Below are 22,857 nucleotides of genomic sequence, written 5' to 3' on the forward strand. Positions count from 1 at the left end.
ACCTCTCCAAATGCACGTGTGCACACCTGGCCAGTGAGCGATGGGCAAAGAGAAAGCTCACCTATGATATTCCGAATGAAGAGTGGCCTCTGGGACTCTGGCAGGTAAACACCCAGGAAGTAGACGGGGACTCCGGAGAGGGCGATCCCAATGCCAATGAGGGAATTGATGGTGTCACCAAAAAGAGGCACGATCACCAAAAACAAGGAGCATATGCAAAACACGATGGGAAAAACCAGGCTGAGCTGAAATGGAGGGAGGTGAGACATTAGGTAAAACCAGGATGGGGAAAGAGGGTTTGAGGGAGAAGGCACCGTGGGGAGAGGGCCTGGACCTTTTGGTCTGCCTGCAGCCACTGACCTTGAGAGGCCTGGGCCGGTTGGGCTCCTTCCAGCGAAGGTAGAGCTGTCCAACCACAGACAGGCCCACAAAGAACCAGTAGCTGAAGCTGAAGTAGTTGATGAGCAGGAAGACATCCTCCACAGAGAGGTAGATGAGTGCCATGGTGCACTGGAGGGGGAGGGAGAAAGCAGGAGAGAGCAATGTCACCAAGAGGGCAATGTCACCCCACGAGCCTCCACCATCCAGCAGTCAGCACCTGATCTGCTAACTGCTAACTTAGCTTCACCAGATCACCTCTGATTCTCTTCAGTGGCCCCTTGGCATCAGAAAGGTCCATTCTCCACCTTAACCTTCAAGGTGGTATCTCTCCTTTTTCTGTTAAGGGGACCTTCCTCTACTCAACGCCTCTCTTCTTTTTGCAAACTTCAGTAACAAGCCAAACTCTGTTCCCCTTCTGATGGCAGCCAGCCAGGCCCTCTTCACTTCAACCACTAACCTCAACATGAATCACACAGTGCCTTCTAGATCTCTACACATGGGTCCTAACTACCTGGCGTACAAACGGGCAAATGCCTCCAGAACCAGCTCTCTTGTCCTGGCACCTTAGAAATGCAGATTAGGTGCCCTGGCTTATGTGGCTCAGTGGTCTGAATGCCAGCCTAAGAAACAAAGGGTCACCAGTTTGATTACCAGTCAGGGCACATACCTGGGTTGCAGGCAAGGTCCCCAGTGGGGAGCGCTCAAGAGGCAATCACATACTGATGTTTCTCTACCTCTCTCCCTCCCTTCCCCTCTCTAAAAATAAATAAAATTTTTTAAAAATAGAAAAATCTTACAAGATCGTTTTTATAGCATTTGCCTTCTCTAATATGATGATATTTTACTTTTATATTTTAAAATCATTTTAAGAAAAAAGAAACACTGAGGAGCACAGGAAATATCTCAAGGAAGCTAGTAGTATACCTTCCACCCAACAGTCTTTTCAGAAAGTCAGCAGGAGTAGTATAGATACACCCAGGACCCACACTCCTCCCAGAGCTTACATTGAACAATAAAGCAGGGATAGGTGTAAAACGCTCAATGTGGATCATGGACAGAAGGTCTGGGAGATGGCCCTCACGGGAGCCCACGAAGAACAACCTGGAGGGACAAGAAATGTGTCAGCAGGACCCTCTTACTCAGCCGTGTAGCCACATTCCTCACTCAGACAAACTAGGCTCAGAGCCCAGAAAAAAGCAGGGAGCAGTCTCTAAGGAGCATTCCACGTTTCTCTGCATGCCCAGTCCAACCTACCCCCTTTACCCACGAATGTCTCCACCCTCTTCAGCCAGGGGCACCTCACATTGTCCATAGTGCCCTGCCCCACTGTCACCCACTGATACCCCCACTTCTCAGTCACAGATACGCTACTATCATCCAATGGACGCCTCACCCTGCGATCACCTGCTGGCACCCCAACCTTCTTCACCTTGCCATCCATAAATTTCATACTTAATACAATGGCTTTTTTAAAGATTTTATTTATTTATTTATTTTTAGGGAGAAAGAGAGGGAGAAAAACATCAATGTGTGGTTGCTTCTCAGGCACCCCCTACTGGGAACCTAGCCTGCAACCTAGGCATGCACCCTCACTAGGAATCAAACCGGCAACCCTTTGGTTCGCAGGCCAGCACTCAATCCACTGAGCCACACCAGCCAGGGCCAAAATGGCTTTTTAAAGAAAAGCAACCAGAGTTCTGTTGGGTTCTCATATATCTTCTCAGAGCTCTTGACATGTGATAGGCCAGGGCAAGCCTAGAGCTCAAAGAGACAACCCAGACTTCCTCTCTGCACTTAAAGATCCCTGCTGACTACCAAACAGAGCAGCAGAGAAACGAGCACCACCCGGGGCAGTCAATGACATCACGGAGCACACAGCACTCACCAGGCTTGGGGGTGACCTGGGGGAACAAAACACTTTGCAAGAGATCACCACATCTGGCCTGGGAAGAAGAGCTGGGGTTTGTCAGAAGGTAAGTGGGTGGGCAAAGGCAAAAGAGGCCTGGAGGAATAACAGCGTGGCCTCTTTGAAGGTCGGTGCTAGAGTGCTTGTAGTGCTAGGATAAGGTGTGTGAGGAGTATGCTGGGAAGAACTTGCACACCAGGTCATGCTGTGGAATCCGAACAAGCATGACGGCCAGCTACGGCTCTGAAGTAAGGGCCCAGCAGGATTTGATGCAGAGGCTCTGGTAGCACCATGGGGCCAACTAGAGCAAGGAGAGACTAAGGTATGGAGAAAAGGCCAAGGAAGGAGGTTGTCCATGACACCTGTCCCGTAAGAGAGGAGAGAGAAGGCCTGAATGAGGGTCGATGTGCTCCTGCTCGCACACGCACATGCACACACTGGGAGAAGAGGGTGAATACCAAAAACAAAATCAAGAATCAAGGAGGATTGATGGTCCAAAAGTCACAGTTGGGCACAAAGAACAGACAGGGTGCATGTGAAGTCTGAGATTCTCGTGGGTCACCCAGGGGGAGCCACAGAAGTCGGTGATATCACCTAGAAAGGTGTCATAGAGGAAGATGTTGGAGCTGGCTGATGAACTTAATCATCTGTACTAGGCAGAGAAGGAATGGGATAGCAGGGATGCTGCATGGGAATAGTGTGTAGGTGAGGCTAAGGTGTCTAGTACAAAGCCAAGAAGAGCTGCATGGGTAATAAAGAAAAACTGAAGGAGGTGACACTGGCAGAAACAGTGGTGCATTTATCGGTCAGCACTGACGTCCCCTTTATGTGCACGGGCAGATTCTTACACTCTTGAGTCCTCACCAACCCCATCCAGTCCATGCCACAAGATAGCTGAGTATGGTGAGAAGGCACCTACCACCTAAATATTTGGGGACAGCTGGCAAGGCCAGTTGGGACGTCTTTAGCATCAACAAGGATGAGGCTATGGGAAGCACCATCTTTGGCTGGGGCAGCTTGTGAGGAGCTGCATCGGGTGCAACCTTGGCCACAGCAGGCTGATGTGAAAGGAGATGACGCCTATTTTTTTACAAAGCCTTGACTTTGCTCTTACTCTGATTGTCCCAAGGAGGCCCCAAATACATGGACTGGAGTATCAAAACTAGTAAGAATAAATAGTACAAAACTTTCTCTTATCCTCCTATCTGCTCATGTGGCAAGTTTTAATTGAATGCCTATTACACTCCTGGCCTTTGGGATAGCAACATTTATAGGGTGAGTAGAAGAGAAATCAGGAAAGAAGCCTTCTCAGCTACCAGAGCATCACAGAAGCCACAGGAGCCATTTCACAAGGACTGCAAAAGGCTGTTGGTACCGCTTGCTTCATGGGTCCAGTAGAATAAGAACTATAAAAGCAGTCCCTGGTTGGTGTGGCTCAGTGGACTGAGTGCCAGTCTGCAAACCAAAGGGTCGCCGGTTTGATTCCCAGTCTAGGGCACATGCCTGGGTTGCAGGCCAGGTCCCCAGCAGGGAACATTCGAGAGGCAACCACACACTGATGCTTCTCTCCCTCTCTTTCTCACTCCCTTCCCCTCTCTAAAAATAAGTAAATAAAAGCTTATTAAAAACAAAAAAGGAGTGCTCTGTGGACTCACCTAAAACCTCCAAGAACAATGGAATATGTTATCAATGAAGCAGAGACACCATACCTTGATGAAGCAAAGATAGATGCGTTGAGGCCCCCAAAGCAGGACAGGGCAACAGCGATGGGAATAATCCAGCTGAAAACGCCAAAGGTCTGGTCAGCAAATGTCTGGGGGCAGAACACAGAAGGTGCACTCAGCATAGGACAGGGTTTCAAAAGCCTCCTGTATCAAGGCTGTCGGGTGGGACACAGACACTGCAGAGCAGCCCACCCACTGGCCTAGACTCATCACCTCACCCAGCAGGGCTGGAATGGCTGCAGAAAGACTGAGCCATTCCGCAAAAGATGATGAGCAATGGGGATCCTGGGAGACTCACCACAGCCACGGCATCGCTGCCAAGGACATCTGAAATGTTCAGCACTGTGTAATAGGCCACGTTGGTCAGAATGTAGATGAGCGTCACAATTGGCAGAGAAATCCCAATGGCCAGAGGCAAATTTCTGTCAGGACAAGTGAGACAGGACTACCTAGAACCAACCTCTCCTTGAGGTCAAAGTTCACCCGAAGATTTTTCTGACATTTAACAGTTCACTGTGGGTCTTTGAGGCACTTCTTCCCCATGTGGCCTAGGGGGAGTATATATCCCATACCCCTGGGCACTTGTAAGGAGGGGGGGGCAGGGAGAGGGAGAGAGATCATGAGAAGATAGCTCATGATCCATATTTGGTGTTTGCCACGCTAGGACCCCCACTGAAGAAGAGACAGTGTCCTCTAAGGACTAGAGACCAGGCTGAGAATGAACTTCTGGCTCCCCAGCCCTCAGTGTCAGCACTAGACTGCAAGGTCCTGACACATCAGGCCCAGCTGGGCCTGCTGCTGCCCACTGGACAACCTCTCCTGGAGGGAGGCCCTGGTGTCCTCTAGGACAAACGTGACGGCGAGGATCCAGGAGCTGTCCTGCCTTCCTGCATTCCCATCCTAACCTTTAATCCTTAGTCCCTCAGAGCTTAAGAAGGAATTAGGAGAGATGAGAGACGAGGGGAGGGAGAGCTTGCCCTCTACCAGCAGGAGTTCCAGCCACGTTGGGGAGTGAGAGCTGGGGAGTGAGGGGGGAGCCCGCCTTTACCTTTCTGGGTTTTTGATTTCTTCTGTTACAAAATTAAGGGTATCCCAACCTGAGTAAGAGAAGAGGGCAGAGTAGAGGGCGAGAGAGAGTTTTCCCATGTCCCAGGAGGAACCCTCAAAGGCATCCTGAAAGTGCTCAGAGTGTCCTGTGGGAGCAAAGGTCGGTGGGGGTTCAGGGGGAAAGAAGAGAAAGAAGAAGGGGAGAGAAGAGACAGGAGGGGGGATAAGATAGAGGAGTGGAAGATGAGGGGAAAAGGAGAAAGTAGAAGGATCAAGAAAAGAAGGGAAAAACAAGAGGGAAGGGGGAGAAAAAATAATTTAACACCAAAAGAACGACAACCACCAGCTCCCTGTACTTCACCGCCACCCCCGCCCCCTTAGGAAGGTTCCCGTTCCTTCGGTAAAACTGCATGATCTCAGATAGAGGAGAGCACTCCTGGCTGCCTGGGGTGTGACACCTGTTCCAGGGCCCTAGCGAATTTCCATTTCCTGCAAGTGACCTCACAGCAGGCCACAGCCCTTCCTCCTATTTTTAGAAAGCACCCTGTTTATCATAAAGGAGTCATTTTTCACTAACTACCTCTCTCACCTCAGAGCACTGCACAATTTGTTTCTCAGTTTCTCAGTCTCATTCAGAGAACTCTGTTGCTCTACTTGCAGTGGCCACGGTTGCTTAGGGCAGGAAATCACAGGCTATGTAAGAACCTGGGTCTTATTTCCCATTGGGCCTGGGGTAGATCTGGGACACCTTCACCCTTGAGGAACCAGCCTAGGCACTGGTCATTCTCCTTGGAGGCCTACAGAGATGACTGACCTGAAAGCCCAGGAAGTGACACCCAGGAGAGAGACTTTCTGGACACACTGCGGGTTTAACGAGACCCAGACTCCTAAGAAAGCCTGCTGTCACCCCCTGCAGAAAGCCTACACCCATCCCTCAACACGGCACAAAGGGCTGGGTGTGCAGCGAGAAGGGAACACAGAAATGCCCGCGTCCCAGGGGTGTCAGTCAGCACCCAAAGCAGAGGATTCCTAAGGCACACAGCTGAGGGGAGGATTACTCGACTACCCAATTCGACACCAAGATGTTCCTGAGACCCCAGGGATATACAGGTGTCTGGCTGCACTAACTTTGTGCATGTGCACACAGAGAGGCTAGATCAGCTGCTTAAGAATTACACGGGGAACTTCTTAAAAACACATCTTTTTCAACTCCAAACCATCCAGAGTTTGATCCAATAGGTCTGAGAGGGGGTCTCAGTGTCCCAGCTGGTTGTGAACACGGCCAAGTTTAGAGACCGGTGATCTAGAGAACTGGCCGTTGAATGATCAGGACACCCTAGGCCTGGTGACTTCCCTAAGGCCTCCAGCAATCTAGGGAGGCCTGTGGCCCTCACTGCCAGTTTGCTCTGGTCCACAAATGAAAATGCTTCCTAAAGCCAACCTGCAGAAAGTCAGTGCCAACTTCACAATATTTAAGTTTTTTATTTTTTGACTTTGGCAGGAAATGCTGAAGAAGAGCAAGTCCAGATGAAATACCCAATGGTTCCACACCCCACCTCCCTACACACACACCCACTTCCACCACTCTCTAGGAGGGCCCCATCTTCCTACTCGCTTGCCTGGCAGTCAGAGACCGAAACTAGGAGCCAGCGCAGGGTTCACGTTATCCCCGCTGTTTACTTTTAGGATCTGATTGTAACCCAAGTTTCTAGGCCCTCAGCTGGCTTCTTGCAGTGCTCCTAGCCTCCTTAAAGGGAAAGCAGCTCTGAGGGAGAAGCTGATTCATGTCCATTTGGCCAAGCCTGCCCGGCCCACGAGGCCCAGGAACTGATCTCTTGCTCTCACTGACACAGTCTAGCTTGTACAGAGCCGAGCAGTAAAGCTAACAGAATCCCCCTCTCCTCCCCCAGACCCAGCCGCCCTCCTTCCCACCTCAGGCTCCTCTTACCCTGGCACAGTTTAACCAGGCCCATGACGATGATGGCAATGAGCGCCAGGACCTTAGCGTAAGTGAACGTATCCTGTACACGCGTGCCCCACTTGACATAGGCACAGTTCACAAATGTCAGCAGACCTAGAAGAAAAACCACACAGTCACTGGCAGGCTTGAGCTTAGGGCACAGAGGCCCAACCTTTCTTTACAGGGTATATCACTTCTGCCCTGTCTGCACGCATTAACTCACATTCATAAATTCCTTATTTTTTTAATTTCGAGAGTACATTTATTAAAGATGGGGATGATGAAACAAGGAAGGGCTTAGGACAGAAGAAGCAATTAACAGAGAGCCTTGGAGGGGCTGCTTTGGCTCCCCAGAAATACACGAAAGGGAGCCACGGGGGCTGTGTGGACTCGCTGAGAAGTAAAAGTCACACTGACAGAGTGAGCCACGGTAAGGCTGTTGTGGGCTCACTGAGAAGTCAGAAGTGAAGGGGGCCTTGGAGACAGGTTCAGGGCTTAGCCAGGACAAGCTGCCGCTGCCCACTGCTCCCCTGGTCGCAAGTCTCGTGGGGACCCTTAGAGTTCAGGAGATGCACACCTGAGAGGGAAGAAAGGCATGGGCGTGCTCCCAGGGTGGGAAGGGTGCACCCATATTCATAAATTCTGACAACCAGAGCCATTTTTGGAAATTCCTCCCAGGCTCAGAAATGGCTTCACCATTTGAGGTGAAGGAGTAAACTTCACCCTACTCCTCTCCCCTCAGACTCCTAAGGTCCCAAACCACCCAAGACACAAGACGTATCCATGGCCACCTTAGAAAGTAGAGACAAGGGAGGCCCATTAATAAATGAGGTAAATTTGCCCTGGCTGGTGTGGCTCATTGAATTGAGTGCCAACCTGCGAACCAAAGGGCCACCAGTTCAATTCCCAGTCAGGGCACATGCCTGGGGTGCAGGCCAGGTCCCCAGTTGGGGCCACGTGATAGGCAACTACACATTGATGTTTCTCTCTTTCTCTCTCCCTTCTCCTCTCTCTAAAAATAAATTAAAAAATCTTATAAGAAATATTTTAAAATAATAAATGAGGTGAATTTGAATGTAGGTGGCAGGTCACCTAGGAATTAGAGACGCAACATTTTTCATGTAAGAATAAAAAATACAAACTGTCACATGCCTAACAATTTTACATATATCCTCTCAGTTAATTCTCACAACCCCCAAACATTCCTAGTCCCATTTTACAGACGAGAAAACTGAGACTGAGAGAGGCTAACTACCATTCCTAAGCTCACACGGACCCCACCAATCTCCCCCACTCCCATTTCTATGCCACCCCCCACCCCTCGCCAATTCTGGGTGCAGTCCGTGGAGAAGTGAGCTCACCTGGGCGTTCCCTAGGCTCCTGTCAGCACTGCCGGCTTTACATTCCAGCTCCTCACACACCTCAGCAGCACCTGGGCCCTGTGCTGAGGACCCCGGCATCTTACAATCCACAGGAAAGACACGACAACAAAATACAAGGGGTTCCACAGTGGCACCTCTAATTACTGCCCCATGTCTCCAAAACCAGAACTTTTATATGACCCCCAAATGTTATCACAAAATATTTTGGGCTCATCCTCCAGGCCACCTTTACCTACTCCTAATTTGCACCCTCTCCTTCAGTCAGACTCTCTCTTTACCAGTGCCAAATACACGCAAAAAAGAAATGTCATTCTCTCCTCCCCCTGCCACAGCCGACAGCGACTCCCACTTTCCAGGTCTAGCCCTATCCCCACATCCTCTACAAAACCTTTCCCAATACACCAGCCAGCTGCTCACTGAGCTCTCTTTCCCCTTAGTCGGACAGCATTCCCACTTCACAGCACAGCTTCGTGTCTCCTGCTACAGTCACGTGAACATCTATCTATCTCAAGAAGGTCTCTCCCTCAGGCACTTGGGTGGTGCTTTTCCAAGGAAATCATACATTCTTAGGAGGAAACAAAAACATTCTGTTTTCTTAAGCTTGCTGCCAAGCAAAGAGGGGAAACGAGGAGCTCTGGTTAGAATCAAGATGGTGATGACTATCACTTAACCTCGAATTCTGGGGAACAAGGCAACTGTCAGAAACTTGGACACTCCTCCACTCGACTGGAGAAGAAAGCCTAGGGCCAGCCTGCAGGTACACACAAGGTGGCTGATCAACTTCAGAGACACTTCAAGAGCTTTCACTCAGTACTCTGGCAAATGACACAGCCCCTTACCAGTCAGTCATATGAGGCGGGGTCGGGGGGTGTGGGCAATGGTCATGGGGAAGGGGAGAAGACCAAAGGAACGCATGCTGCCGGCCTCCTTCCTGGGGACTGCCCCACTAGCTGAGGTTCGCTGTGTGGAACTAAGCCTAGGACAGCCTCATTAACAGCCACCGGTCATCCACAGACCCTCGTGCAGTACAATAAGCATATTCTGAGGCACCTGCCTACCTGCCAGACCCCTCCTTGGAAACTGCTGCCCCTCCCTCCACTACTGTGCATGATCGAGCCAGACCCTGTCCCAGGGTCATCTTTCCCAGGAATACGGAGCTGGGATTCCAAGAGACTGAATCTACCTAAAAGCAGCAGAGTCAGGACCACAGCAAGTCAAAGTCACATACAAACCCTTGTGTTAAAGAAACAAAAACCACAAGAAAGCAGAGAAGGAAGCAGGACTCCAGAAAGAAGTGAGAGGGTGTACAGCTTGTAAGAAAAAGACTGACAGAGAAAGACAAAAATACACAGAAGACAGACACAGCGGAAAGAGAAAGAGAAGACAAGAAGCAAAGACAAGGAGACACAGAGAGATGGGGATAAAAAAGAGAGAGAAAGGTGGAGACGCACCCTCACAACACCCCGGCTTCACTCGCGGTACCAAGGGGCAGCGAGCAGGGGAGAGAGGAGGACAGACTCCTCAGCCTGCAGAGCAGACACTCCCTCTCACTTCTGCTCCTTCGCCTTCCCACAGCCCTGCTACCAGCTTCCCCCAGGCTGAGTCCTCTCTGCACACAGTGGGAATTCAACCACAACTACTAGTGCTGAAGAGATGAGAGAAAGCAGCGCCTCTTGTGAAGAAAGACTAGCTGGTACGAAAGGGCCTGGGCACCGTGGCTGCTCTTGGGGGCGGGGCGGCTGCTTTCCACTGTGCGCCCTTTCATACTTTGACTTATTTACCATGAACATATGCTTATTTCTCAATAAAAATAAAAAAACGTAAGAGCATGCAGCCAGCCAGAGAGCAGGGCCAGGAGCAGGGCGAGCAAGTAAAGCACCTAGGGCACAGAAGTTACAGAGGCACTCGCCGTAGGAAGGCCACTTGGCAAACCGCCCTTAAACACTGGCCCCAGGTGCCTTGCTTGCTTCACCCAACTCGCGGCCCTGCCAGAGAACAGAGAGCTCTGAAAACAGTCCACCAAGTAGCAGTCACGTGTTCTGAACTAAGACAGAAAATTTCACTATCTGGTCCTCCCCCCTCCAAGCCTCCCAGAGCACCCACCCCCATCTGGCACCACAGAGCACCAGCACTCCAACACAGGCCGACAGGGACGACAATTCAGCCACTACCCTTAAAACACCCGAGCCTTCTCTGCTCCCCTAGTCTCACCTCCTCTCTGGAAAGCCTGCCTCCATGAGTGTAGGGCCCATACGAGGGGTCCTTGAGGCTCTCTGGGGGCTTGTTGCTGAGAAAGGAGGATTCCTAGCCCCAACCCCAAAGCAGAAACAAATCCCCAAGTCTCTCTGCGGCACAGACTGCTAGCTACCTTCCAATATCTGTTTTTCTACTTTTCTTCAGTAATGGAAATTTTAGCTGGAGTCATAAAAAATAAAGGTAACACTGCCTTGCAGGGAAGTAGAACCAGGTAACTAGGTTCCTGACCCATGATATAAGCAAAGTTTTATATGAATAAGACTGCAGGAAGTGTGGCTGGGGCATGCCTTTCTTTGCCCTTCCTGTCAGCTACAATGCAGACAACGGCCAAAGCTTGAGTAGCCGTCCTGCACCACCACCATCTGCTGCGGATGGCAGAGCGTGAGGCAGAGGAAAGAAACCTGACTCCTGGAAGAACTATGAAGTCATCCTACAAGCCCCACACTATCTACTTCTAACATGTGAGAGGAACGCATTTCAGTCTGTGTGAGCCATGCTCCCTCTGGTCGGCAATTGTTTGAAACACAATCTAATCCTGAATAATGCAGCCGCCCGAAGACAGACCTTCACCTCTCCTACTCTCTGATGAGGAGCTGGCCTGGCAACCTGACGCCTAGTCCCAGTTATGCAGAAAGTCACAGCTCCTTTTCCTACAGCAACAGGGGGAGGAAGGAACCCTTCTGATTCCCCCCACAAACAGGCTGCGCATTACTAAGGGACATTCCAGGACAGGAGAGGGTAATCCTTAACAAGAAGAAGGTGGGAAAAGGGAAAAGGGGGTGGGGGTGAGGACCACCTACAGGCCTACTGGGAGAGACATGTTCTGCAGCCGTCAGGAGAGGCATGCCCTTCCACATGGAGACCCGTAGTCAGGAGCTACCTCTTGGGATATGTACGGATATGTAATATACATGTCTTTTTAAAAGCCTCTTTGTTTTAGCTACACAAATTTCCACTTTTAATCTTAGTATCAAAACTTTCAAATGATATGTAGGGTTAGAGCACAAAGTCCTTCAACAACTATGGTCAAGACCTAGTCCTCTTTAGGCCTGGCACTGTCGGAACGTGGGAACTGTCTATCCACAGCAGTGACCGACCAAAACAGGGCGGACTGCCTGCTCAGAACCTGCCCAGGCCTCAGTTCGAGACAGCGAGAGATGACAGAAAGCTATCCAGGCAGCACAGTGATTCTTCACTCCAGTCCCACCCCTGACAATCCCCTTCCTCCTCCTCTTCTTCCTCACTGTCGGCCTTGCCAAACCCTCAGGGGCAATGGAGTCTCAGCTGTGAGCAGTCCTCTGCTTTGATGCCTCTATGTCAGTGCTGAACTGACTTCCGTGTTGAAACCTTCACTACAAATACTTATCAATAATAATGCGTGAGGCCACATAAAAAGCAAGACCCCACAAAGATAAATGTACTGACAAGACCTAAGCCAAGACAAACACTTTCGTAGTCAAATCAAGTGCTCTTACAGTGCTGGGCACCGGGCCAGGGAGGGGACCTAGGGACTTCAAGAACTGCCATTCTCCCCTAAAGTCCTGTAAGTGACTGAGAGTCCCTGAGCATACTGAGTTCAGTCAGCAGCCTGAGGCCCCACCCACCACAGAGTCCAAGATCCCAGAACATGTATGAGCAAAATGCACGTTTAGGAGTTTCTCAACTCCAGCACCCCTGACATTTGGTCCATATAAGTCTTAGTGGTGAGGAACTGTCATGTGCGTTACAGGGTATCCAGCAGCGCTCCTGGCCTCTCCCTACCCGTTAGCTGCCAGTGGCACCCTTTCCCAGCAGTTGTGACAACCAAAAGTGACTCCAGACATTACCAAATGGCTCAGCTCTGGTTGAGAACCACCACTTTAGGACAATGAGTAGCCAAGGCAGCCTGAAATCCTAAAATAGCTGCTTGGATCTCCCTGCCAAGTGTAACCTAGGATTGAGGGGAGTCAGGGTACAGCTAGAAAACCAGCATCTAAAACAGCAATGTCTTCAGGGGCCAAAGAAGACAATAAAAACGAGCAATGGAAAGAATGTCTAGGTATAAAACAGAAGGAAGTAGAGGAATAGAATGGACTGGAAACTAGTAACATCCCATTTAAAGAAAGCAACCATTATTCAAATGCAGTTGACTGTGTTGGACAGGGATTTGGGTCCAAAGTTTTTCGAAATTTTGATTTTTCAAGAGAAAGGACAAGTCCTGATTTTCAAATGTTGGCAAGTAATTTAAAAATGTTTAGACACTGTGCAGGCCCAACAGATGTATCTGTGGGCCAGGTCTGGCCCATGGGCCTCCAGCTGGCAGCTCTGCTCTGGAGCCGGTTATGTGGAGACCTGCCTGGGCCCTTTCTTCCAGAACGGAACGTTAACTGTATAGCCTGCCATGGTTCTAACTTCTCTGGGCAGTCTCCCAACCAACGGCTTGGACCCCTCTCATGCCTCCGTTCAAGACTAATTTAATCCTCCTATTCCACCCAAGTCTCACCCTGGATTCGGTGCAGATCTTTGGTTTTTCCCTAATTATGACCTCCCTGGCTTCTTTCAATTTGTGTCTCTTGAACCCAAGCTGCTCTTATTGCCAGCCCTGCCCAAGGAGACTACCTCCATCACATCACAGCTTTGCTGCATGATCCATGAATCCGATTCTATGCCCTAAGTTCTCAGAAGAAACCTAAGCTGAACCCTGGAGGCCAGTCAGCCAGGATAAAAATGACTTGGCCCAATCTCTAACAAGTTCCTGTGTTCGGGCCTGCACTATGGAAAAGCACCAGGCTTCTGGGACAGGAGACTTGCAGGAATTCAGATTAGGAGAAAGCAGGTTATAACTACATTTGAGTGAGAGGAGCTGTGAGATGCCATGACTTTGCGTTTCTAGGAGCTGAGGTCTCTCTTCCTCGCAAAAGACTGTGATGTAGGGGTGGGCTTCCGAAGCACAAAAACAACTGTGAAAATCATAATGAGAAGATTTAACAAATGAAAATATTCCGTGTGTGAAAAATTAGAGACAGAGGTGCCCTTGGACTTGGTTATTTCTGGAATTCACCCTCAGGCCATAGCAGAAGCAATGCACAGGTGCTGTCAGGTGCTCAGAAAAGATTACAAACTCACAAAACCTCTGGAAAGCAACAGGGAAACACACAAAGAACCTCAAACAATTTCTTCCTTTAGACTCAGGGATGTCCCTTGCACAGGGTAGGGCAGAAGTAGGTTTACAGTTGTTTGTACAGAAAATAATACAATACTTAATAAATAATAATACAAAAGACACTCTGTTTCATGTACTCACAACTGTAAACCCACTTTTTCCCTACCCTGTATAACTCTATCCTAAGAAAATACACAGGGGGGAGAGAGGTATAAGGGGACTAAGTAGTAATGGGAAAAAATAAAGATTAAATCAAAGAAAACACGCAGAAACTCTACAACTGACTCACACACAGGACCCCTGCAGCAGCACTGACTAGAATACCAGCGAGCACCTACTGTATGCCAGAGAGGTGCACGTGGGACCCACTGACCCTCACAATCGCCTCTCCAGGTAAGTACTGTCAGTGTGCCCATTTCACAAGTGATGAAACAGAGGCAAGAGTCAGCAAACTCCTCCAAAGTCAGTAGTTACTCAGTGGTAAAGCTGGAAACAAACCCATTCGCAGGGGGGCCTGTGATTTATTTTAATTTATTGATTTGAGAAAGAGAAATATCGATTTGTTGTTCCAATTACTTATACATTCATTGGCTGCTTCTTATATGTGCCCAGACCAGAGATCAAACCACAACCGTGGCCTATCAGGATGATACTCTACCAGCTGAGCTACCTGGCCAGGGCCTGGGAGCCTGTGATCTTAACCACTGCACCGCATTTCCAGGAAACTACTTATATGTCCCCAAACCATGTTTTCTAAGAATATTTTTGTTCATTTTTGTTTTTTAATTTTTTAAAAACTTTTTCAATTAATCCTGGCCAGTGTGGCTCAGTTGGTAGGAGCGTTGTCTTGTAACCAAAGGGCTGCAGGTTTGATTCCTGGCCAGGGCACATACCTAGACTGTAGGTTCAATCTACAGTCCAGGAGCGGGCACATCGACCCTGGGACCAGACACATAGGATCCCCTGGCGTGTACAGGAAGCAACTGATCGATGCTTCTCTCTTCCTTCCTCTCTAAAAGCAATGAAAAAAATGTCCTCAGGTGAAGATAAAAATTTTTTTTAATTTTTTTCAATTACAGTTTACATTCGATATTTTGTACTAGTTTCAGGTGTTCAGCATATTGGCTAGACAATCATATACTTTACAAAGTGTTCTCCCAGATATTTCTAGTACCCAACTGGCACCGCACATAGTCACTAGAACATTATGGACTATATTCCCTACCCTGCACTTTGAATCCCCAAGTCTGTTTTGTAACTACTGATCTGTACCAGTCAATCCCTTAAATTTTTTCACCCAGTCCACCAACCCCCTGCCCCCTAAAGATATTGGATGAAAGGGATTAAATATTAATTTTTTGTAAAAAGTAGTGTACAACCCACAAAGAGTATGATCTCCAGGGTACTCTTTAAAAATGATACATATGCTCAGAAAAAAAATACTGGGAGTTTTTTCACATAAATAGAACAATTGTTCTCTGGGAGGTAAAATTGGGGGTGATTTTGATCTTTTTTTTAATTATACATCACAATTTATTGGATATTACCAATAAAAATAAAACACAAAGAGCATCATTAAATACTCCCAACAACCCGTGATGGGCAGGGAGGACTAACCCCACTTTAAATGAGGAACCAGAGGCCCAGAGAGGTCGCAGTTTGAGTCCAGAGTGCCCAAGGGACCCCTTCTGGCTGCCACCAGGCAGAGGTCGGGAAACTAATGAAAGGTAAAGCGGGCTCCTGGTGGCCTGAGCGAGCACAGGGTTTTCTTGTCCACTTCTCTTCACCCCCTCGGCGCAGGGCTGGACCTTAGGACTAGCTCGCCCCAGCCTAGCCCTGCGGTGGGCACAGCAAGTCACAGAAGGGCGGCGAAGCCACAGGCCCACCAGCACTCCTTGGCAAACTCTCCTTTTTTTCTAATTTTTGCATTTTTCAAGCTGACTGTAAAGTCTGTTACTTTTAAAAAGATTATTTGCTTATTTATTTATTTATATTTTAGAAAGGAGGGGGAGAAAAAGAGGGAGAGAAATATAACTGGTTGCCTCTGACATGTCCCCAACAAGGGACCTGACCCCAAACCCAGGCATGTGCCACAACCAGAACCAAACTGGCAACCCCTTGACCCTCGGAACAATGCCCAACCCACTCGGCCACACCAGTCAGGAGTGAATTACCTTTTGAATAAAAAAATAAAAATAAATAAAAATAAAAAAACAAGCCCTGTGTGGCTCAGTTGGTGGGAGTATCATCCAGTGCATCGAAGGGTTGAAGGTTCAGTTTCCAGTCAGGGATTTAAAAAAAAAAAAGGACATACACACTACTTTAAAAAATGTTTTCTTTGAAGAACATTCCATAAAAAAGGGAAAAAACCCATAATGAAAGCAGAATATAAAGTTATATGGAAAGTAGGACACAAAAAAGGAAGGAATGAAGACAAACTGAACTACTAGAAGTTCAATCTAGCTGATATCTCACCCTGGCTAGTGTGGCTCAGTTAACTGAGTGCCGGCCTGCAAACCAAAAGGTCACCAGTTTGATTCCCCATCAGGGCATGTGCCTGGGTTCCCAGCCAGGCCCCAGGTTTGGGGCATGCAAGAGACAACTGATCAATGTATCTCTTACACATCTTCCTCTCTCTTTCTCCCTCCCTTCCCCTTTCTCTAAATAAATAAATAAAATCTTCAAATCTTAAAGAAAATAAAAGAGAGGTTGTTAGTTTCAAAAAAAGTCCTTATCTCTTTGTGGTACATTAAAGATGGTTTGAGGTGAAGTTATTTTCTCCTTGATAAATATGTTTTACAATCAGAAAACCATTCCCTTTTTCAGAGAGCTCAGTCAGACCAGAGTCCCCCTGACCAAACCCTATCAGATATACAACTAAGTACCCTCCTTCCCTCTTCCCAGGGGTATGTGGGGAGGGACTTCCTTCAACATTTTGCTTTAACTAATTTCTTAAAGTTACGAGGCACAGCGGACTGCACAATTCTTTACTGCTAACTCCTCAGTGTTCTCAGTCTATTTTTGACACTGTAGATAAACTACATATTCTGCCAAAGCTTGTGCAAGCAGAGATATGGGGAGAACAGAGTATAATTAAGGGCCTCTGGCAACACAGTGCTAAGGAATGCAGGGAATTCTGGGACACTTCTTAGCTACATAAAATATTAGCTCCACACCACCAGGTAAATTCCCAGTGACCCCCTCTCCCTTTCAGTGACTCCACATGGAGTCCCTCTTCACCACCTCGTAAGAGAAAGATGAAAATAAAGAGGGACCCACCAAAACCCAAATGTGGGGTAGAAGCCACCCACCTGCCTCTCACTGGCCCCGGGCAGAGCTTGTTTACAAAGTCAGTGTAAAGAAACCCAAATCACCAGTTGGAAAAAGCCATTTGGTGCGGTGCCTGCTGCTTAGAACTGGCTGTGGAGAGTGTCAGCGGCAGTAAGAAGTGGCCCCGTGGTCCTGTGGGCCTGAGGGACAGCACCTTGGGACCCCCCACGATCTAGAGAAGCCCATTTCCTCACTGGTGTCTTTAAACTCATTTAAGATAAAAAGCTGAGAAGCAAAATAACTTTTTTTTTGAGCAGCAGAATAAAGGCTTCAGCACTTATGATTTTTTCTGGGTTAAGCTATAACTAGTGATGTGGACTTCAATCAAAACACCTGACAAGACATATATAAGACATGCAGCAACCTGTCACATAGACTAGGGAACAGACCTCAGGGAGAGCCAAGGGTAAAAGGAATGTGAGGCATCAAAGCCACAGACTCAAACTTCTCACGCCCCCATCCTTTACCCTTATCTCAGGACCAAGTGACTTTGGTGAAATCACTTCTTAAAGATCCACCTCTTTTCCTCCCAAAAAGCAAAATATACTGTTCAATATAAGGTGTTACCAGCATTACTAAAGTAGCCCACACCCCAACTAATATGCCCCAATGTAGCCCCAAGACTCACATATGCAAGCAGCAGCGAGGAGCCGGCAAGCCAGGTACGGCGGGTCACAGGTCGGAAAGGAGGGCTGGATGATGTAGTTGGCGAAGGTGATGGCGATGATGGCCTGACTGGTGGGCTCAACGATTAGCAGGGAGGCCCACAGGCGAATGAAGGCAATGAAGCCCCCAAAGGCCTCTAGAATATAAGCATAGCTGGCCCCAGACTTGGTGATGGTGGTCCCCAGTTCTGCATAGCAAAGGGCACCCACAACAGAGAAAAGCCCACCAATGGCCCATATGACCAGTGACAACCCATAGGAAGTCGTGTACGCCAGAACACCCTTGGGTGAAACGAAGATCCCCGAGCCAATCATGTTGCCCACCACCAGGCTAACGCCATTCAGCAGAGAGATCTCCTTCTTCAGCTGCATGGTTTCTGTGGTCCCTCGCGGTGGCATGCTGTGGTCCTCCTCCCTGGGCTGGCTGGCCTCAGGAATGAAATGATATGCAGTCGCCTGGCTCTCCAGCTCCTTGGCTTCCATGGCGAGTGTTTCCTTCACACCTGTGTTTACTACAGCCTGGCAAAGAATATAAGTATGTCAGTCTAAGGCAGGAACTGGTGAAGCTCTACTTTAGACCTGCAAGGCAGGCAGATTTCCCAGCCCACCTCTTACATAGGACAGCACGCCTCACACAGAGACCTAACTATAGCAAGCCTGTCTCGGTTTCCACCACGGGACTCAGGGAAATGGAGGGAGGCAGACCTCCGTGGCTCCCAATAAAGACCCCATAAGAGCTCAGGCACAACGTGAAGGTGACTTCCAACAAGAGGTACCTGGCTTGTTGCCCACAGTAGGCTGGCATTGGGTTTATCCGTAGCGTGGACTCTCCTTGAAATACACTTTTGGCTGGGTTCTTGTCAGCTTAAAACCTGCAAACCTCCCCCGCAAAAAACCACAATCTCAGCACCTGGTTCACAGTCTTAGCCAGCCTGAATGTCTTCTCATTGCCTATACCCAGGTAATCCTCCCACTCCCCTCCACCCAAATGTAAACAGGGACTTGCAGTGTCCAGCCGCATGTGGAGAGGACTGGAGCTACTGTCAGGCTGGCAAACAGCATGAGCAGCTGGTGGGAAGGGCTAGGAAGATGTTAAGGCAAGGGCATAACACTACTGCAGAGAGGGACCAAGGAGAAAACCTTCATGAAAACACACATTCTGCCCTGACTGACATGGCTCATTGGTTGAGCATAGTCCCATGAGGCAAGGCCATCAGTTCGGTTCCCCGTCAGGGCACCTGCCTGGGTTGTGTGCTGGGTCCCCAGTTGGGGTGCACGCAAGAGGCAGATCGATGTTTCTCCCACACATCAATGTTTCTCTCCCTCTCTTTCTCCCTCCCTCCCCATAGCTCTAAAAACAAAATCTTTTTCAAGAAAGAAAGAAAATACACACCCATATACTGCTATTTCAAAAATACCCACCTTACTTCCTACATTGCAACACGTCCACTCAGCACCTTTCTTTTCCCCGAGAGGGGTAACGAGGTAAAAACAGATGGAGAAAGAACACCCAGAGGGCACTGTACCCTGGGGCTCCTCTGCTACTGGTTTGTTCGCTATCCTCTCAGCATGCCCCTCACTACCATCTAGGGGTGCAAAAGCGATTCCCCCAGAATAGGACCCAGGAGTCCTGACACCCAATCAAAGCTACAAGGTTCCTCTTATCCACAGATCTGGTTTTGGACGGCATCCTGGAGGGAGGTGGGAGCGCTCACACACACTATAGAGTTGGGCCAGTCCAGAAACCCCGAGGGAGCTGGATTCCACACCAACCTACCTGCAAAGGACCCAGAATTTGGCAGAGGAAGGCAAGCGCCTTCCTGACCCTCCCCAAAGCACGGCCCTCTCCCCCACTCAATTCCTGTGCTGCAGGAGTCAGGAGTTTGGATTCCCTACTCCTAACTCATCTTCTGAAGAAATGAGTCTGGAGGCCATTCAATTCCCACCCAGGAGTCAGTCCTGTAAGGGCACGAAGATAAGCATGGGGTCCACGGAGAAGCATGGGGTCAATCAGTACATCATCTTCCCAGAAGCCTCTGACCTGCTCAACAAAGATGGATGTTCTGGAACCTGGCCTCACTGAGCTGGTACGAGGGAACCAGAGCTCCTGAGGGGAAAACTCCGCTCTCCACAGCCTCCGGCCCAAACTCCTGCCTCACCATCTCAGTGTCCCTGCTGAGTCCAGACCCAAACCCACATGGAGAAACTCCTCTGGGGCCCTAGAGGCCTTTCCCCACTCCCAGAGGGGTTGAGCCAGCCTGCTTCTGCCTGGTGGCACCACTTTCTCTCCACTCCTGGCGAAGAGGCCTGCAGGTCTCCCTGAGCTGGCACACCAGAGCATATCTGTTTTCACACCTGTCGGGTGAGCCCAGGCACCCGTGAAAACAAAACAAGGAAGTAGCTCAGGTGCAGAGAGACCTGGGACGGTTCTCTTTCACCCACCACAACACAGGCAAACAGAAACACTGCCTCCAGTGATCACTCCAGCCTCCTCCTATTCCATCAGACCCTGGCTGGGGCGGGGCCAGGGAAGGGAAAAGCAACCAGGTATTCCCTTTGAACTTCTGACACCAGATGTATGGGTTTTCTACACAGCAAGCAATTCTGCAACACCAGCCAGGTGTCCTACGATTTAACTAAATTCCGAGGCTGTCTACCCAGAGATAGTAACCGTTCCCACAGGTTAAGGGTTCAGTCCCACAAAATTGCCCCCTACCACCACTTCAGATGCCAATCACAGGTCTAGGTTGTTACCAGTGCCTCTGACTGACTGGCTATAAATAGGAGGTTCCAACCACCCCCTCCTTGAGTTTAATTAACTTGCTAAAGCAGCTCACTGGATTAAGGAAAGTTTACTAGATTACCAGTTCACTACACTCCAGGAAGGCATGGTACAAAGCAAGGTATGTGGAAGGGGGCACGGAGTTTCCCTGCTCTCTCTGGACACATCTCTCTCCCAGCACCTCCACGTGTTCGCCAACCCAGAAACTCTCCAAACCCCATGGAGGCCTGAATACAAAGGTATGAATGATCAAATCATTGACCACAGACGACTGATTCGACCTCCAACTCTTCTTCCCTCCCCAGAGGCTGGGACTGGTCTGAAAGTTCCACCTCTGATCACGAGGCTGGCTTCTTGCCACCCAGCCTCCACCCTAAAAGGATTCAGATGCTTTCCAAAAACCACCAGATTAACATAAACTCTGGCATGTTGAAAGGGGCTGTAATAGACATCCATTTCATTTCACATTTCTGTTTTATGCTCTGGAGCTATTTCAGAAAAAAACTAAATATTACAACAAAAAACTGCCCATATGGCTCTTACATAGGAAAGCACAGAAGCTGTTTGCCAGAAATAGTGGATGGAGACCAAATATATATTTAATCACAATTGCCACAGAGAGGAAAAAACAGAGTTAAGCTCATTTCACAGGAAAATAAAATCTGATATAAATGGAATCTCCTCAACTTCCCACTTCCACTTAGGATGTAGAGAGCTGGGAAAAGCACCACTCCCAGGCCTATAACAAGAAAAAGTTAAATTATCTACAAAACCATAACTTTCCTTGAAGCCATCAGATAACCGAGATTACAGGACAACCAAATGGACTGAAATTTAAGGAGAAATAAGCACGTCCAAGGAGAGACGCAAGCGCTGGCTCACCTGCAGCAGAGGTAGAATGACGGGTAGAACGACGGGCCCAACGTCCAGCAAGGAAAGGAGAGTTCAGATAAAATTTGCAATGAATTACTGAAGGCCAAGCATGGGTTAAAAAGAGCCACAGACACATAGAGAATTTCCTCCACAGACTTCAGTGGACGTTCCTAAGAAACACTAGGCAGGCGCCCAGAGAAAGACCCCCGTGGTGCTCATCTAGAGAAAGCAATCACTACTTTGGGGAAAACACAAAGGTCCACCTGGTCCTTTCTCTAAAGAATAAAAACCTTAAACCCCTGAGGAAAGGGCAGCAAACTCTGTCACTCTCAAAGCAGCTGGGGCAGGAAATCCTGATCACACTGCACCTACCTACCCTTCCAGGTGTCCTCCCTGTGGGGCAGGGGCAGGATCATCCAGAAAGATACACACACACCCAGACCCAAGGAAACGCATCTGCCTGAGACTGAGGCTGAACCCAAACAACAGTGAACCCGATGCTCTCCACCACCAGATTAGAAAGTACCCAGCAAGGCGACTACTGAGGTAGACTGTGCCTTGATGCTTAGGTGCAGAAAGCCCTAAAGCTAAAGGTGGTAGAGCATAAACACAGGAAAAATCCTCCCTCTAGCAAACCAACCCTAAACTGTAGGAAGATTCTGGTACACAAAAAGGTAACCATAGCAACAACAAAACCCAAACATAACCGCCTCAAACTTCCATACTAAAACCTAGTAAAAGAAGTGGCATTCCCACTTCCTGGAATTAATGCACCTCAGTCTCTACTACTCAATAAGCTACATCTGTAGAACAATAACAAATCACAAGCAAAAAAACCAAAAAACAAAAAAACAAACCAACTATCAAGAGGCAAAGTAATCAACAGGATAAGACTTAGAGATGACTTAGATATTGAAATTATCAACAGGGAGTTTAAAATAACTATGATTATGTGGAAAATAATATAAAAGGTCACTCTAACATAGGTCAGGAGCTCCCGTCCCAGAGGGACTGCCCTGCACACCTTACCCCTCAAACCTGTGGAATGTTAAGACTAGGTAAAGTAACCTTTGGACTGGGCCTGAAATTTATTTTTTATTTTTATTTACTTATTTATTTTAGAGAAATAAATAAGGGGAAGGGAAGGAAAGAGGGAGAGAATCACCAATTCGAGAGAGAAACCATCAACCAGTTGCCTCCCGAACATGCCCTGACCAGGGTCCAAACTTGCAATTCAAGTATGTGCCCTGACCGGGAACCGAAATAGCAACCTTTCAGTCCCCAGGACAACGCCCAACCAACTGAGCCACACCAGCCAGGGCTAAAGACATTGTTCACTTTTTAAAAAATCTTTATTGCATTTTAAAAAATCTTTTTGAAAACATTCTTCATTATTAACACTACTATGT

The 22,857-nt window shown here is 48.5% G+C and overlaps 1 protein-coding gene across 6 annotated transcripts in view; it reads right to left on the reverse strand.

Annotated features, from left to right (window-relative positions):
- SLC7A6 (solute carrier family 7 member 6) overlaps positions 1-22,857 on the reverse strand; it is a 32,731-nt gene that overhangs the window by 2,749 nt on the left and 7,125 nt on the right. For 2 of the 6 annotated variants that reach the window (XM_037041431.1, XM_037041433.1), the window contains exons 2-9: positions 17,757-18,312; positions 7,007-7,132; positions 5,060-5,204; positions 4,310-4,433; positions 3,997-4,100; positions 1,386-1,482; positions 361-510; positions 62-245 (exon numbers count right to left, since the gene is read on the reverse strand). In XM_037041431.1, the coding sequence (XP_036897326.1) occupies positions 62-245; positions 361-510; positions 1,386-1,482; positions 3,997-4,100; positions 4,310-4,433; positions 5,060-5,204; positions 7,007-7,132; positions 17,757-18,276 (1,450 nt within the window). In that variant the 5' untranslated portion in view covers positions 18,277-18,312. Of the gene's footprint in view, positions 1-61; positions 246-360; positions 511-1,385; positions 1,483-3,996; positions 4,101-4,309; positions 4,434-5,059; positions 5,205-7,006; positions 7,133-17,756; positions 18,313-18,569; positions 18,980-19,215; positions 19,489-19,689; positions 19,912-19,952; positions 20,233-22,857 lie in introns of those variants that run through there. The other 4 variants (XM_037041430.1, XM_037041429.1, XM_037041432.1 and 1 more) reach the window with 4 other exon arrangements.

The sequence above is a fragment of the Sturnira hondurensis genome, unplaced genomic scaffold (genome assembly GCF_014824575.4).
Source record: "Sturnira hondurensis isolate 20B ecotype Veracruz unplaced genomic scaffold, ASM1482457v3 Scaffold0003090, whole genome shotgun sequence".
Taxonomy (NCBI): Eukaryota; Metazoa; Chordata; class Mammalia; order Chiroptera; family Phyllostomidae; genus Sturnira; species Sturnira hondurensis.